At 33.9% G+C, this 14,511-nt stretch overlaps 1 protein-coding gene across 3 annotated transcripts; it reads right to left on the bottom strand.

The window, feature by feature from the left end:
- Nucleotides 1–2,588: 2,588 nt before the first annotated feature.
- Nucleotides 2,589–13,278, bottom strand: LOC106716083 (guanine nucleotide-binding protein-like 1). Of its 3 annotated transcripts, none has more exons than XM_045685309.1 (12): nucleotides 13,212–13,278; nucleotides 12,666–12,763; nucleotides 11,743–11,884; nucleotides 10,548–10,695; nucleotides 9,642–9,782; nucleotides 8,801–9,011; nucleotides 7,782–7,955; nucleotides 6,594–6,796; nucleotides 5,449–5,564; nucleotides 4,951–5,085; nucleotides 4,156–4,253; nucleotides 2,589–2,797 (listed from the first exon to the last, which is right to left on the bottom strand). In XM_045685309.1, exons 2-12 carry the CDS (start codon nucleotides 12,754–12,756, stop codon nucleotides 2,592–2,594), a joined length of 1,665 nt encoding a protein of 554 aa, XP_045541265.1. In that variant the 5' UTR covers nucleotides 12,757–12,763; nucleotides 13,212–13,278; the 3' UTR covers nucleotides 2,589–2,591. The 3 variants fall into 3 exon arrangements, with proteins under 3 accessions (XP_045541265.1, XP_045541266.1, XP_045541264.1); XM_045685310.1 differs by having other exon boundaries at nucleotides 13,178–13,236; XM_045685308.1 differs by lacking the exon at nucleotides 13,212–13,278 and adding an exon at nucleotides 12,963–13,092.
- Between the last annotated feature and the right edge of the window lie 1,233 nt (nucleotides 13,279–14,511).

The raw sequence follows: 14,511 nt of genomic DNA, 5'->3' as shown, positions 1-14,511 counted from the left end.
TTAAGTAAATAGCTATTCACTCTGGAAGGTTCCCTACAGAAACAGTGACAATAGAGCCAACTGGAAACCAGCACTGGTATTGTTTAAGCCGTCCTTGCATACGCTGTGCTGGCTTCCTTTTGCCATGATTTCCTTTTAATTGTTTTTTTGAATTCTTACTTATAAATGCGAATGTTTGGATGATGGATAAATGTTTGTTAGAAGATATCTCCACGGATCTCGATGATATTTGACACAGATTTAGATCATAGTCTAGAAGAACACATAGGCTACTTATGATTTTTTTTAAATTCGGCGTAGACGGAGTCTGAAGCGACAGCTAGTCTGGTAATAAATGAAGTCACTGGCAACCGCTAGTTTTCTATATAAAGAAAACGAGGGTTCTTTAGCACCCTTCCTAGTGTAGTTCAAATTATCTTAGTTCCACCTAATATAGGTGGAACCTTTCCAAAAATTAGAAAAACTTACAAACTAAATGCGTAATATTTTCGTTAAGCAATAATATATATAAGTCAAGGCAAGTTGATATTCAGGCGACTTCATACAACGGACGTAACCAAACGATATCGTCAAATTAAATGTATCAACGTCATCTGTGAACAGATATCGTGAAAGATAAGGACCTTTTGTACGCAGACTCCAAATTACCTGTAATAAATCAATACTAAAACCTATTTCCACTAGCTCAGTGACATTTATCGCGCATCTGTTATTTATACGAACAGCTGTGTTAGTGGCAATAGTCATAAATATACTGAAAGTACCGACAATATTCAGTAGTAAACCGATATTGTTTTGGTTTTGGTCATTATATCCGATATAATTTAATGTATGTTGTATTAAACGGTTTCTATTTTAGTACAGTTAACAAGAGGTCAACTATATTCGCAGCGAATAGTAACCGCTGTCCAGAAAAATCTGCAATTGTAGATAAGTTCTTTTAATCGACAGATGGGACGCACAGAAAGATATTTCCCTTTCCTAAGCGTCCTCTCCTCCGCCAAATCCACTTCCCTTTCCCTTAATTTATAAGAAAAGGGTAGCAAGGAAATGTGGACTTAAATGAGTTCTCCAGCACACACATTCATCAGACTGTAGTTGTAGAGTTCGCACTTGAGGCATGTTCTGTGTGCTCGTTGCATTGCATCTGTTGGGACATTTATGTATCCAATATTATTGCGGGTTCTAACACTTTTAAATGTATTACTCCATACATTTCTATCCATCTTAATATCCTTAGTCATATGAATTACTTTCTTACACGTATTTTTTACAAAAAATTACATACCTTATTTACATTTCTTTCTCTAAATAAAATCCTATCACGTAAAGGTACAGGGTACAGTGGTAGATCCCACAACGACAATATTTGTTGGGTGCACGAATTAGCCTCACTCAGTAAAATACCACGACCTCACAGAAGATAGACGTGAAGTGGAAGTAATTCCCGCGTACAGAGTGATGAGTGTGGTACCGGAGGCCTAATTTTAGTACTCTTTCTTTTCCCACCCTTTTCTTATTAGGAAAGGATAAGAAGGGAGAGTGGATTTGGCGGAAGAGGGGACGCATAGGAAGGAGAAGTTCCTCTTTCTGTGCGTCCCCTTCTCCGTTGATTAAAAGTAGGCAACGCATCTGCATTTGCGATGTCTATGGGCAACGGTCGCCTCGCTATTTCGGCGAATTCAGGTGACCGTTTGCTCGTTTGCCACATTATGATATAAAAAAGGTAATTTAGTTTTTTTTATTGTTTTCTTTTTAAATATCATTATCTAGGCCACATTCCGTATTCAAGTTAAAAATGAAATACACAATTTAATGATGTAATTTTTATTCATAATATAAAGATACGATTATAAACCTTATAATATATGAAATAAAGTACATTTTTATTTAACATATACGTTGAATTATAATAACTCTGATAGTTATTAGCGTAGGTTTCTGAGACCAAAATGTACGTTTAAAACATATTATCTCTGTTTTTTTTAAAGATAATGATAGGTATGACGATAGATAGATCTCAGAAATCCAAGGTTAGTCAGCTTTTCAAAAGCAATCCATACATTTACTTACATCACTAAATTTTACTTTGACTTGTGACTTTGTCCGCGCGTAAATAATTATTAATCTTACTAATATTATAAATGCGAATGTTTAAATGGATATATGGATGGATGTTTGTTTGAAGGTATCTCCAGATCCGCTCAACGGATCTTGATGAAATTTGTCACTTAATAAGTTTTATTTTTAATTCCGCACGGACAGAGTCGCGGGCAACAACTATTATTAGTATAACCGATAAGTAGGAACAAATTATAAAGCCGATAATCAATTTTTTTTATACACTTAATGGGAAATCTTTAAACCATAAACAATCCGCACATTTTATGTTCAAATTTGATATCAAAATATCTATAATTCTTTTTTATATAATACTAATTTTACAGCATATTTCAATTCACAAAAAAATAAAAAATAAAAGTTTATTAGTCATATTTGGACGTTTTATTAATATTATTTAGGCTTTACCATACTTTAATTACCTAAAGGTTATTTTCATAAAAATAAAAAAATATATTTCTGATTTTTTTTTAATCAACATGTGCTAAAGCCGCGAATTTATTTGCTATAGCTGTTTGTTCCTCATCATCACTCTCGCTGTCAGCATCTGTATCTTTTCCCGATTCAGAATTATTACCAGAATTATCAGAATTACCAGAATCCGATTCAATAACATCATTTGTTAACGCTTGTACCCATTTCACGTATTTTATTTCCTCACAAGATTCGTATTTAGCTGAAAAAAAAAATAAAAAAAAATAAAATCCAGTGTAAGTTAACATTGTTGAAAAACTAAAAAAAAAAAAGTTTTTTTTTTATTAATAAACTCTTATTATTTTTTTATTAATTAAAAAAAAGATAAACTATTCGTTAAGACGATTCAAATGAGCCTAAACTCGATAATGTTGGACACGGCCGAGCATACGCTCGCCGTGTGCACGGCCTGGGACGCTCAACGCGCCACACTCACTGGCGCAATAGGACGCGATCTGTCGCTGCCGGCCGTCGTTAGATCGATGGCCGGCAGCGAGCAGAGCTGGGCCGCCATCGCCTCGTTTGCACGCGAGGTGATGGCGGCCAAGAGAGAAGCCCTGCGGGAACGGGAACGCGCCAGCGAAACGCTGCCGCCCCGCAGGGCCCCAGGGAGGGGCCGCCGGCGTACGAGGTACGCCGCGGCCCTTCAACCAACTTGAGGTGGCCACGCGCGGCAGGCCGGGGGGCCTGCTGCGCCGAATGTGGCGGATGCCCTCTCTCCTGTGTTCCGAGGGAGGGCATCATAGGGTGATGGGAGGGGGTGTTAAAAACAGCCCCTCCCTACACGTGTCGAGCCCCTACCAAGGGGCTCCCCTAGCCGGGTCGTGGATAAACTAACGTAGATGCCACGGCCCGGTCAGGCGAAGGAGAACACCGCGGGGTTTAGTGGGTATTCCGGTCGCCTTCTGCGGCCGGCGAGTCCCACACGAAACCGTCCCTGCTGCCCCCGCAGCACGGACGGCGAAGTGCGTAAATGCATTCCCCGCGTCAACAAAAAAAACTCGATAATGTTGTGTGATTTCATTGCGAAGTTCCTATGACCAGCTTCCAGTTCCATCATCAGATCATCACCATGTCATCATAATATTGTATTATCACACAATTTACACATGTATACAACATTTCACATCAATCAGTAAACGGGTAAAGTGGATCTTTAATTTGTAAGATTTCATCACAAACATCGGAACATATTAAAAATAAAAGCTTGTAAAAACAATTACTCTAATTTAAAAAAAAAACAGATAAGGAACATGTTTAAAATTTAAAAAATAACAATAGTATTAAAAAAATTGATAAAAAAAATCGTATTTATTTCTCCGAATTCTTTCGAGATTTATAATAAATAAAAATACAAAAAAACTGTGTATGCAAAAGTAAAAATAAAATTTTTCCATTGGGCCGATTGATTCTATAAATTCGATCGGCCCAACGAGAAACAAAAAAAAGTAAACTAAAAATTTTATTTCATAAATTTATACTATTTAAAAGATCAATATGATGACTAAATGAATACATTAAATCATTAACTTAAAGTGGGCCGTGTACTGTCTTACTTACCCCGTTCCTCAGTAAAACCTGGTGGTCTTAACCATAGACAAATCTTTCCATCCAAAGCCATTCTCAGAAGACTATTCGCAGCTCTGTATGTATCTAATCTGAAAGTACAGAATATAAACCAAATAAAACTTCACGCTTATAATCTAAAGGGGTAGGCAGATTACTATTAATTAATAAATATTAATTAATTAATTTAAAATTATAATATATATAAATAATTTGACATTTATAAGTCTGTAAATAGATTTATTACAAACAGACATATCTATCTATATACATATATAAAAGAAAGTCGTGTTAGTTACACTATTTATAACTCAAGAACGGCTGAATCGATTTGACTGAAAATTGGTGGGCAGGTAGCTTAGAACCGGGAAACGGACATAGGAATTTTTACCCCGTGTTCTATTTTTTGTTCCGCGCGGACGGAGTCGCGGGTAAAAGCTAGTTTATAATAAATTCATAGACAATAAATGACATTGTCTGTGAGTGACATGTGCAAATATAATCTCCCATTACCATAGAATTCGACTGTAGTCTGATGAGTGTGTGTCGGAGGACAAATTATAGTCCCCTTCCCTTCCTACCTTTTTATTATAAGGAAAGGAAGGACAAGTTAATTTGATAACAGAGAGGACACTTAGGTAAGAGGAAATATTCTCAACGCTCCTGCAATTAGATGTCTATTGGTAGTGGTCGATTCGCCATTTTAGCGAATTCAGCTTGTTCGTTTACTATCCTATGATATAAAAAATACTGACTTACTTAAAAATACAAAATATCTGTTTTGCTTACCTTGCTGCTTTAGCGGTGAGATAACCACGTTTCTTGGCCCAGCCGTCGCAGATGTCTCTAGGTGACCAGGTGTCATCATTATCTGGATGATCCATACGTAAAAGTTTTGGCAAATCCAATCTTTCCGCTAAATATCTGAAAATAGAATAAACTAGCTTTTACCCGTGACTTTGTTTGTGCATTTTATAAAAAAAAAAATTTGAAAAAAGACTATGTTCTACATCTGTCGCAAATTACATCAAGATACGTTGAGCCGTTCTGGACATACATTCAAACAAATATATATCCATAAATCCAAACATCATCATCAACCTGCCCTTATCCCTATGGAGGGTAGGCACAGTATGTACTATTCCTCCATACATCTCTATCTGCCGTCATATCTGAATTTACCCCCTTCTTACGCATATCCTCTTCCACACAATCCATCCATACATCCAAACATTTGTATTTATAATATTAGTAAGATTAAGAAGACTAGAAAGTTTTGATATATACCTGATAGTAGTGTATGGTTCTCTGAGTTGTGCGATAGGATAAGAACCCATCAATATTTGTATGGGTCGGGGGACTTTGGATGGAAACACCAAGCCAGGACAATCACACAGACGTACCTGATAAATATATATAGTTTAGAATCTGACACAGTTATACCCAGTGGGCATAAGTCAAAGTAAATTAAGATGACACACTAGCGCCCCCCAGTCAAGTGGATTTGACGGAAGAGGAGACGCATAGGAAGGAGAAATATCCTCTTTCTGGGCGTCCCCTTCTCCGTTGATTAAAGGTAGGCAACGCATCTATATTTGCGGATGTCTATGGGCAACGGTCACTTCGCTATTTCGAACAAAAGTGACATAAAAAATAAATAAAAAAAAACAAATTGTCACAAGTTACTTGTACTGTAGATGTCTTTGTAGGTTTTATATATTATCTGACAAGAAGTAATTACGATAGTAGCGCCTCTTACCGGGTCAAATATACTTGTTTGACTATAAACAATAGTATAGTGGAACAAACTTATTTGACCCGGTGAGAGGCGCTACTATCGTGGTTAGTTCTGACAAAAAATATTTAAAACATACATAGTATATCATGTGATATACTATGTAGGTGTAATTTTTTAAAATTAAAACATAGTTTGTCTGAATTATTACAAAATAAATCCATAGACAAATAAATGATATTGTCAGTTAGTGACATGTTCAAATAATTACTGATTTCTATTGAATTCGACTAAACCAGTGATCCCCAAACTATTTTGTACAAGTGACCCCCTTTTCCAAAATGTACTGTTACCTCAGACCCCCACATGGTCAAATTACCTACTTTTAAGATCAATTATTATTATTTTTAATTCTGACTTAATAGAAGACAGAGTGCGAATTCAGTCGATATATTAAACCATTGATTGTCAAACTTATTTCTTTCACCGCCCCCTTTGAAAATCAATTATTTTTCAGCGCCCCCCATTTTTTATTCAGCCCTAAAACTTAAAAACCACAATTTCATTACTTTAATTAATTTCAACGCCCCCTATTTTTTGGGCTCCTTAACGTCCCCCTCTAGGTTTTAAACGTCCACTTTGAAAAACACTGTCTTAAAGCATTGCATTAGAATACCTGGACTAGACAAATTTTTACCTGCGGAGTGAGGAATATAGTTTGAAAATGTTTCGTATGTCCGGGTGTTTTTGATACTGAGACAACTTTTCTTCCCATTATTGCATTCATCAAAGATGATTTTCCAACATTAGGTTGTCCAACACATCCTATAGTTAATATACCATTTTTATATTTTTCATGACTGTAATATGATGTATCTGCTTGTTGAATAATAGTTTCACCTGAAAAAAAAAAACTGACTGACTAATGTAAAAAAAAAATAGCCTATGTTACTCTAGCAGATATCAGCTATCTTTCAGTCAAAGTCTTGTCAAAATAGGTGCAGACGTTCCGGAGATTAACCAGAACAAACTTTAGACAAAAAAAAAAATTGGATTTTCGCGATTTTTTTTCTCTTTATATTATTGTACATATAGACACCTCAATTTTACTAATTGTATGGATTAAACAGAGCATCGGGTGTTTAGCGGTTATGTACTTGATTTGTAATCTGTAGGTCCTGAGTTCGAATCCCGCCATGTACCAATGTGTTTTTCGATTTACATATGTACATTTATCCGACGTTCTTACTGTGAAGGAAAACATTGTGATGCTGCACATATCTGAGAAGAAATTCAATGATATGTGTGAAGTCACTACACTTGACTGTGGTTGACTATGACATAGTCATCTCTAACTTAGGGTAGACTCTGAGACCCTCAGTGATGATGATGGATTAAACATAGTTAAGTTTATTTTACACAGTGATAATATAGCATTTTAATTATGATAGAATTTCTGAAATGGGTCCAGTAGTTTTTGAGTCTTTTACGAATATATGAAAATATAAATCTTATGAACTAAAAGGAATTATTTTTAATGATTAACACAATCCGTATATTCTTACACCGAATTTAATAGTTTTTAGTTTGTTTTTTTTTCCTTTTTATACAGGATGTTTTTTTTCCTTTTCATACAGGATGTTTTTTTTTCTTTTTTATTCAGGGTGTTTTCCTTTTTATACAGGATGTTTTTTTTCTTTCTATGCAGGGTTTTTTTTCCTTTTAATACAGAATGTTTTTTTATTTAAAGACTTGTGTACACATTTAAAAAATGTGATAAGTGAAATGCTTAAATTAATGACTGAAATAAATGATGTGTCAATCTGGAGACCCTACAAGAGTGTGATAAGGACAGGGAGATGATTAAATATTATTTATCTCTTACCAACTTCAGTCTCATCATCTTCATCGAATTCAATTTTACTCTCTTCAGCAATCTTCTTCTCCCACGTGGTCAAATCAACTTGTCCGTTGACAATATCTTTGCAAGCCTCTAATATTTTGGTGGCTCCTTCAGCACACATACGTTGACGACCTTTACGTCTGCGCACTTGAAGACCTTGTATTAGAAAACAAGATATAAGTAGACATTTGAACTGGTTCAGTTCATAGACTTTAACCGTTGAGCTGCGGTTCAACAAACTAAATTAACAGCTTACAGCTCATCACGATGTGAGCCAACAAACCTCGAGCTGTTTATTGACTCGCAGATCACAGCAAGAAACACATATGAAGGTACAAATTGAGCTGAGCTGTGCATCGGTTCACTGATTTGCTTCAAACATGTGAGTCATGAACTGATCTGCGAGTCATACATTTTAGTTGAGTTAAACATGACTAAATGTAAGAATTAAAATTTTCCTGAGTATTTTTAGAATATCTTTAAATTGAACATTTAATAAAAAATTATTATAAAAACCGTTAAATTTAAATATAACATTAGCTACTACATATAACTATATTTTATGATATCACTGCATTTTATGTCATAATTTTCACAAAATCTATATATATAAAAGAAAGTGGTGTTAGTTACACTATTTATAACTCAAGATCGGTCGAACTGATTTAGCTGAAAATTGATGGGGAGGTAGCTTAGAACTAGGAGACGGACATAGGAACTTTTTTATCTTGTGTGCATTTTTTTTATTCCGCGCGCACGGAGTCGCGGGTAAAAGCTAGTAAACAATAAATTCATAATGGCTGCTATGTATGGAATTGCCTCAACTTAATTTCGTATCTGAATCTAGACAAAGGATGGTAATATTTTAATAAGGCTCTATAAGAACAATAAAATCGACGAATTTTAAAAAGTTTCAATAAAAAATCGAGAATATTGAAAAAAAAAAATTTTTTTTTTAAATAAGATTTTTTTTTATTAATAATGATTTCTATTCTACTTACCAGCTTTATCGCTGCTAGCACCTCTCAAATTATATCCCGGACAAGATGTAAAATAAACAACTTTCAAACCGGGACATCTCTTCATGAGATATTCCTTCCAAGCCGCTACAACCGAGGCTGGTACTAAATCTATCTTATTTAGTACTAATATCATATCTTTTTTTTGTTCTTTAACTACGTATTCGTATAAAGATGGTGGAAACATCATACCCTGAAATAATTAAAAACACTATGACACTTAAAGTTAATAATATATTATACGAGCTTTTACCCGCGACTTCGTCCGCGCGGAATAAAAAAAATGCACACAAGTTAAAAAAGTTCCTACGTCCGTCTCCTGGTTCTAAGCTACCTGCCCATCAATTTTCAGTCAAATCGATTCAGCCGTTCTTGAGTTATAAACAGTGTAACACCATTTTCTTTTATATATATTTTTAGATTTTTGGAACACCTGTATAAAGTATTTATGAAAATTTTGTTGGGTGTAATTAATAATTTTTACCCATACATCTTACTTTTTAATCTTACTAATATTATAAATGCGAATTTTTCGATGGATGGACGGATGTTTGTTTTTAAGGTATCTCTGAAACGGCTCAATGGATCTTGATGAAATTTGGCACAAACTTAGAACATAGCCTGGAAAAACACATAAGCTACTTATTCCGTTTTTTTTAATTCCGCGCACACGGAGTCGCAGGCGACAACTAGTTATATTATAAATGCGAATGTTTAGATGGATGTTTGTTTGAAGGTATCTCCGGAACGGCTTAATGGATCTTGATGAAATTTGTCACAGATGTAGAACATAGTCTGAAAGAACACATAAATATATACTCACAGCAAATCTAACATCCACAATCAACAACAATACATCACACATCTCCAACACACGCCACAACTGACGCCATGTCTCCAAGTTGAGTTCAAAATACGACATATCCTTCCAATGTTCCGATGCTTGCAGTTGATCTATATATTCCTGTAAATAAATAAAGTAAAATTAAAAAAAAAAAATTCTACATCACTATAAGCAACCTATAATATGGAAAAAATGGAAAAGAATAAAAAAAAAAAACAATACAGTTCTAGATGTTTGTATGAAAGGCTAATAAAGAAACTTAAAAACCTAGATACTATGTATAAAAGAGGCAAATAAAAGATGACATTTTGTGCTGTAAACTATAAATCACACATCCGTCGCCACAGTCCAAAATTTAAAAAAAAAACACAAGTTATAGTATAAGTAATTTAGTTAGTAAGTTTAGTATAGTAAATGGTTAAAAAAAATATAATTAAGTTAAATTATATGTATTTATAAGTAAATTGTGTATATATACGTATTAAGCAGGAACAAACAATGTAGCGCAGGGATAATATTAATAAATAAAAAAAAGATAACTAAAACCTGTGCAGAAAAGAAAAAAATTATAAATCATATCAATTTTATGACTGCTTTCAAATGCCACCATAATATGTAATTTTAAACAATTTTTTTTTATAATTGTTGATGGGACGCATAGGAAGGGGAAATACTGCTGTGTGTCCCCTCCTCTGTCGACTAAAATTAGGCAAATGCATCTGCAATTGCTTACGTCTATGAGCAGAGGTCATATCATTTTGACCAGTTACTTAAAAGAAATACTAAATAATTAAAATAATTAAATAAAGATTTGTTATTGCTGACTGTAAACAAAAAAAATCAATTAAGAAAAAAATTGTTGACATATGCCAATAACCAACTTACCCTAAAATACTTCTGTTCCTGTGCATCCAGTTGAGTGACTGACATGGTAAAATCCCACGGTGGTCGTTTCGGGAATGATATCTCAGCTGGAAAGTAATCCGATGGATCTATCTCCATATCCTTCTCCGATACAGGATTTAAACATTTCCTGGAATTTATATTTATTATATTTAAGACTACAAATAAAACTGGTCGTAATTAAATCAATGGGAATATTTGTTACATAAAAAACAAAAAACCTAAAACACTGACTGATTGTACTTATGACATTTGGAGGAAGAATACACATCAAAATTGGCTCAGTTCTTTAGATTACAACGGAATTGACATACATATGGTTGGAATCAATGGAAATGAGAAATTAAAACGAACCTATTTAAACAATTTTATCTTTATAACACTGTAATTACAGACTTATTAGAAACTAGCTGATGCACGTGACTCTGTCCGCTCGGCTTAAGAAAACTTAATTATTAGTACTAAGTGTACTTTCGGGCTATGTTCTACACCTATACAAAATTTATATATCATTAAACATTTATCCACGGATCCAAAAATTAACATTAGTAAGACAGACATTTTTATGTCATCAATTTAAACATTGAAAGATTCCAATATAAATCCATATAATGTGTTAATGTATGTTATGTCATTTCCATAAAATTCAAGTACGCGCACAGACAAGGATCACATTACCCTCCTGAATCAATAGGGTAATCAACTATATGAGTCAATGAACGCAGGCTTTTGTGACTAGCAGTTCACAGCTCAAAACTCAAACCATAACTCTATGCCAGTGATTCTCAACCACTGTGCCGCCAAATTTTGACTTTCGCTGACTTGCTGCACACACACACACTGTATCTGTATTTCTTCGTATAAAAGAACAATGACAGAAAAATAGTGGAAAAAAAAATTAGCGTCTAGAAATGTCATATAGATACAATTAATTTTATACAGTTGATAAACTATTTATGCAGTGTGTTGTAGTAACTAAATAATTTTTATCTATTTCTTTGTGTGCTGCCAAATTTTAAATCGTTAAATATGTGCCGCAACAAAAAAAAAGCTGAGAATCACTGCTCTATGCTCTTACAAAAAGAGCAGAACTGACTCACACATTTAAGTAATGAGCTGATCTGCAAGTCATAGTCATTGAGTTACCCATATCTAGTAGTTATTATAATGTACTCACAGTGCATCCTCTTTCTTCATTTTAAGTTCTTCATCTGTTTCTCTATAGAACTTGAGAGCATATCTGTTGGCATCACTACGGCCTCTTGCTTTCGGCTGATAGTTCACGGACACCACATCATATGCATTTGAACTTGTCGATGCTGTGGTAGTAAAGATTATTTTATTAAAAGAAAGAAAAAAAAACATTTATTACCACACAAAGAATCATCATCTTCCTGGCCTTATCCTACTCATATGGGGTTGGTGTACAAAGTTTTAAAAACCTTCTTCCTGCCTGTAGCCAACCCTACTTGGGAGACATTGTTAAAATTAATTTAAAATGAACTAAATACTTACAGGTAAATCATTCAAAATCATTAATAATAAACATACAAATAAAATAAAACAAAAAAGAAACACATACACAAGGCACAAACTTGGTATAATAGTGTGGCAAAAGCTCAGCGAAGTAGGGACACACTAAAATGTGTCTGTGCTGATTTTCAGCTTTTTAAAAGGTGGTAATAATATTGATTGCAAACATGTTATAAATGTCAAACACAGTAATTTAATCTATGAGGTATCTGTTTTGTCTATTCCTTATTATGCTCTTGAAACTGTTCCATTCCTGTTGCTGTAACCTTGCATATTTGTTCAGCAATAGTGATTAATTTTAACTAAGTTTTCTTTGGCCCCAAAATAAGATCCCAACAGATGGAAATTGAATTGATCTGAGATGTTTCATATAATTTCAGATGTGTTGTCTAAAGGCAAACGAGAGAATGTTGGCAGAAAGGTGAATATTCCCTTCTGATTCATCTCTTCCCCTACCAAACCAACTTGCCCTGCACATACTTTCTACATTAGAGAGCTATTGATGGAAAGAGGAATACGATTTTAATTAGCTTGTATTACACTCATCAAGTAAAATGTGAAACTTACAAGACAATAGTAAATTCTTGTTCTTTTTAGCTTGCAGTTGTTGCTTCTTAGCTTTGCCACTGAAAGGGGTTTTACGACGGGCCTGTGGCATTGTTAATCTGTAACATAAAAAGTTGTATTAGCTAACTACTTCCAGACCGTCCAAGAGAGAGTCCAAGACCGCAATAATTTCCTCGCTTATGGAGGTCGTCCGTCGGGACCGGACAATGACTCCCACTTATAAAAGTTTATACGAAACAAAGGTACCGGTTACAATTATTTATTTGCAAATATTTAATTAATAATTAGTCTTATTACCTGCTTATTAACACGAACTTATATTATGTTGTTTTGTATTATTCTTCACATTTAAATATACTTGGACTTGAAGTTATAAGAATGAAACGTAAGTAATTAAGTCCAATATGAATAAATAGAAAGTGAACATGTTTTAACGCAATTCTAAAAAAATATTACACAAACCTACGGACTTACTTTATTCGGTTTATAAGAAAAAAAATAAAGGAAATTACCGGTGAAGAAATTCGAGAAACTTCAATTATTTACCTGAGTTAATTTTATGGAATGCGATATGCAGTTTCTGTTCCAAGTTTCCAATTTGTCTCGTGGGAACTGACAGCTGTCAATTTCCGTAACGTGCTTTTCGAGTTTTCCCTTTTTGTATACCCATTAAAGCTTTGATTGAATTTAGTAAAAGTAAGTATTTAACAATCAATACAATGTTAAATTATTGAGTTTTGTTATAAAATTGGTTTTTTGTTTTTTTTTTTCAAGCGGAATCAAGCTCATGTCTTACAAGTTTTTGCCCAAAGCAAGTTTAAAAAAATATTATAGACTCTATAGCAGCTCAGATGAAGAATTATATATAGCAGGGTCCGCCAACTTCGAACGAAAAACAAGAAACTTCACACAGAGACAATTTTGTTGTTGTGTTAACTGGGTTCCATAATATGAACGAGATAGAGCATATATCTATGCCACAGCGTTCGGAACCGTACGATAATTATCGTACACATACGATAATTTTGTGCATACATACGATGTACGATAGTATATTATTATCGTACGCAGATTGTACGATAATTTCTATCATGATGCAAAATTTGAGAATTTATATTATTTCACTCATGCGTTGAGTTGATAGTCTAAACCGCAGTAGCATGATTTTATTTTGTCCAATAAAATCTTGAGAAAATACCGGGAAATACAAGTTCTTTATTCCTATTGGTCCTTACGATCCGCTCTACTAAGTTTCACCACTGCCAATACTGTAACTTTATCCAGCGCCTGCTGTACACGCTTTCTTATTGGTTAGTATAGCATCTACCAATGCGAACAAGAGAATATAAGTTCGATATTTCGATTATGTTCACACTTCATATGTATCGTATATTTTGTGTAGAAAAGTTGGCAGTTATTTCGTTATATTATTATGATTATATGTCCCGTATTCGCTCTGACAAACGGAATTATTCAAATTAAGTGAAGAAAGAAGTAATTTTCTAGAGCAGCAAAATTTTGATCATACACTCGGAGTGATTGTACGATAATTTCGATCCATGTACGATAATTTTACGCTCCTGGTACGATAGTCAGTCCTGTAAAAAACTGAGTTTATCTAGGACTTTCTCTTTTCTTGTTTGGATGATTTTATTAATTAAAACACCATTATTATTTCCAACAATTCGCCTTTTCTTTATTTCTGTTTTCCCAAGAGTGACAGATAAAAAAAGTGTTTACAGATATCAAAAATATAAAAAGTGTTAACAGATATCAAAAACATAATACAATGTGTGGTCATAAAAAAAATAGATAACTTCCTGACTCAACCTAAATATTTAACATT

This window comes from Papilio machaon, chromosome 29, assembly GCF_912999745.1.
Source record: "Papilio machaon chromosome 29, ilPapMach1.1, whole genome shotgun sequence".
Taxonomy (NCBI): Eukaryota; Metazoa; Arthropoda; class Insecta; order Lepidoptera; family Papilionidae; genus Papilio; species Papilio machaon.
This window is presented reverse-complemented; position numbering and strand designations above follow the sequence as displayed.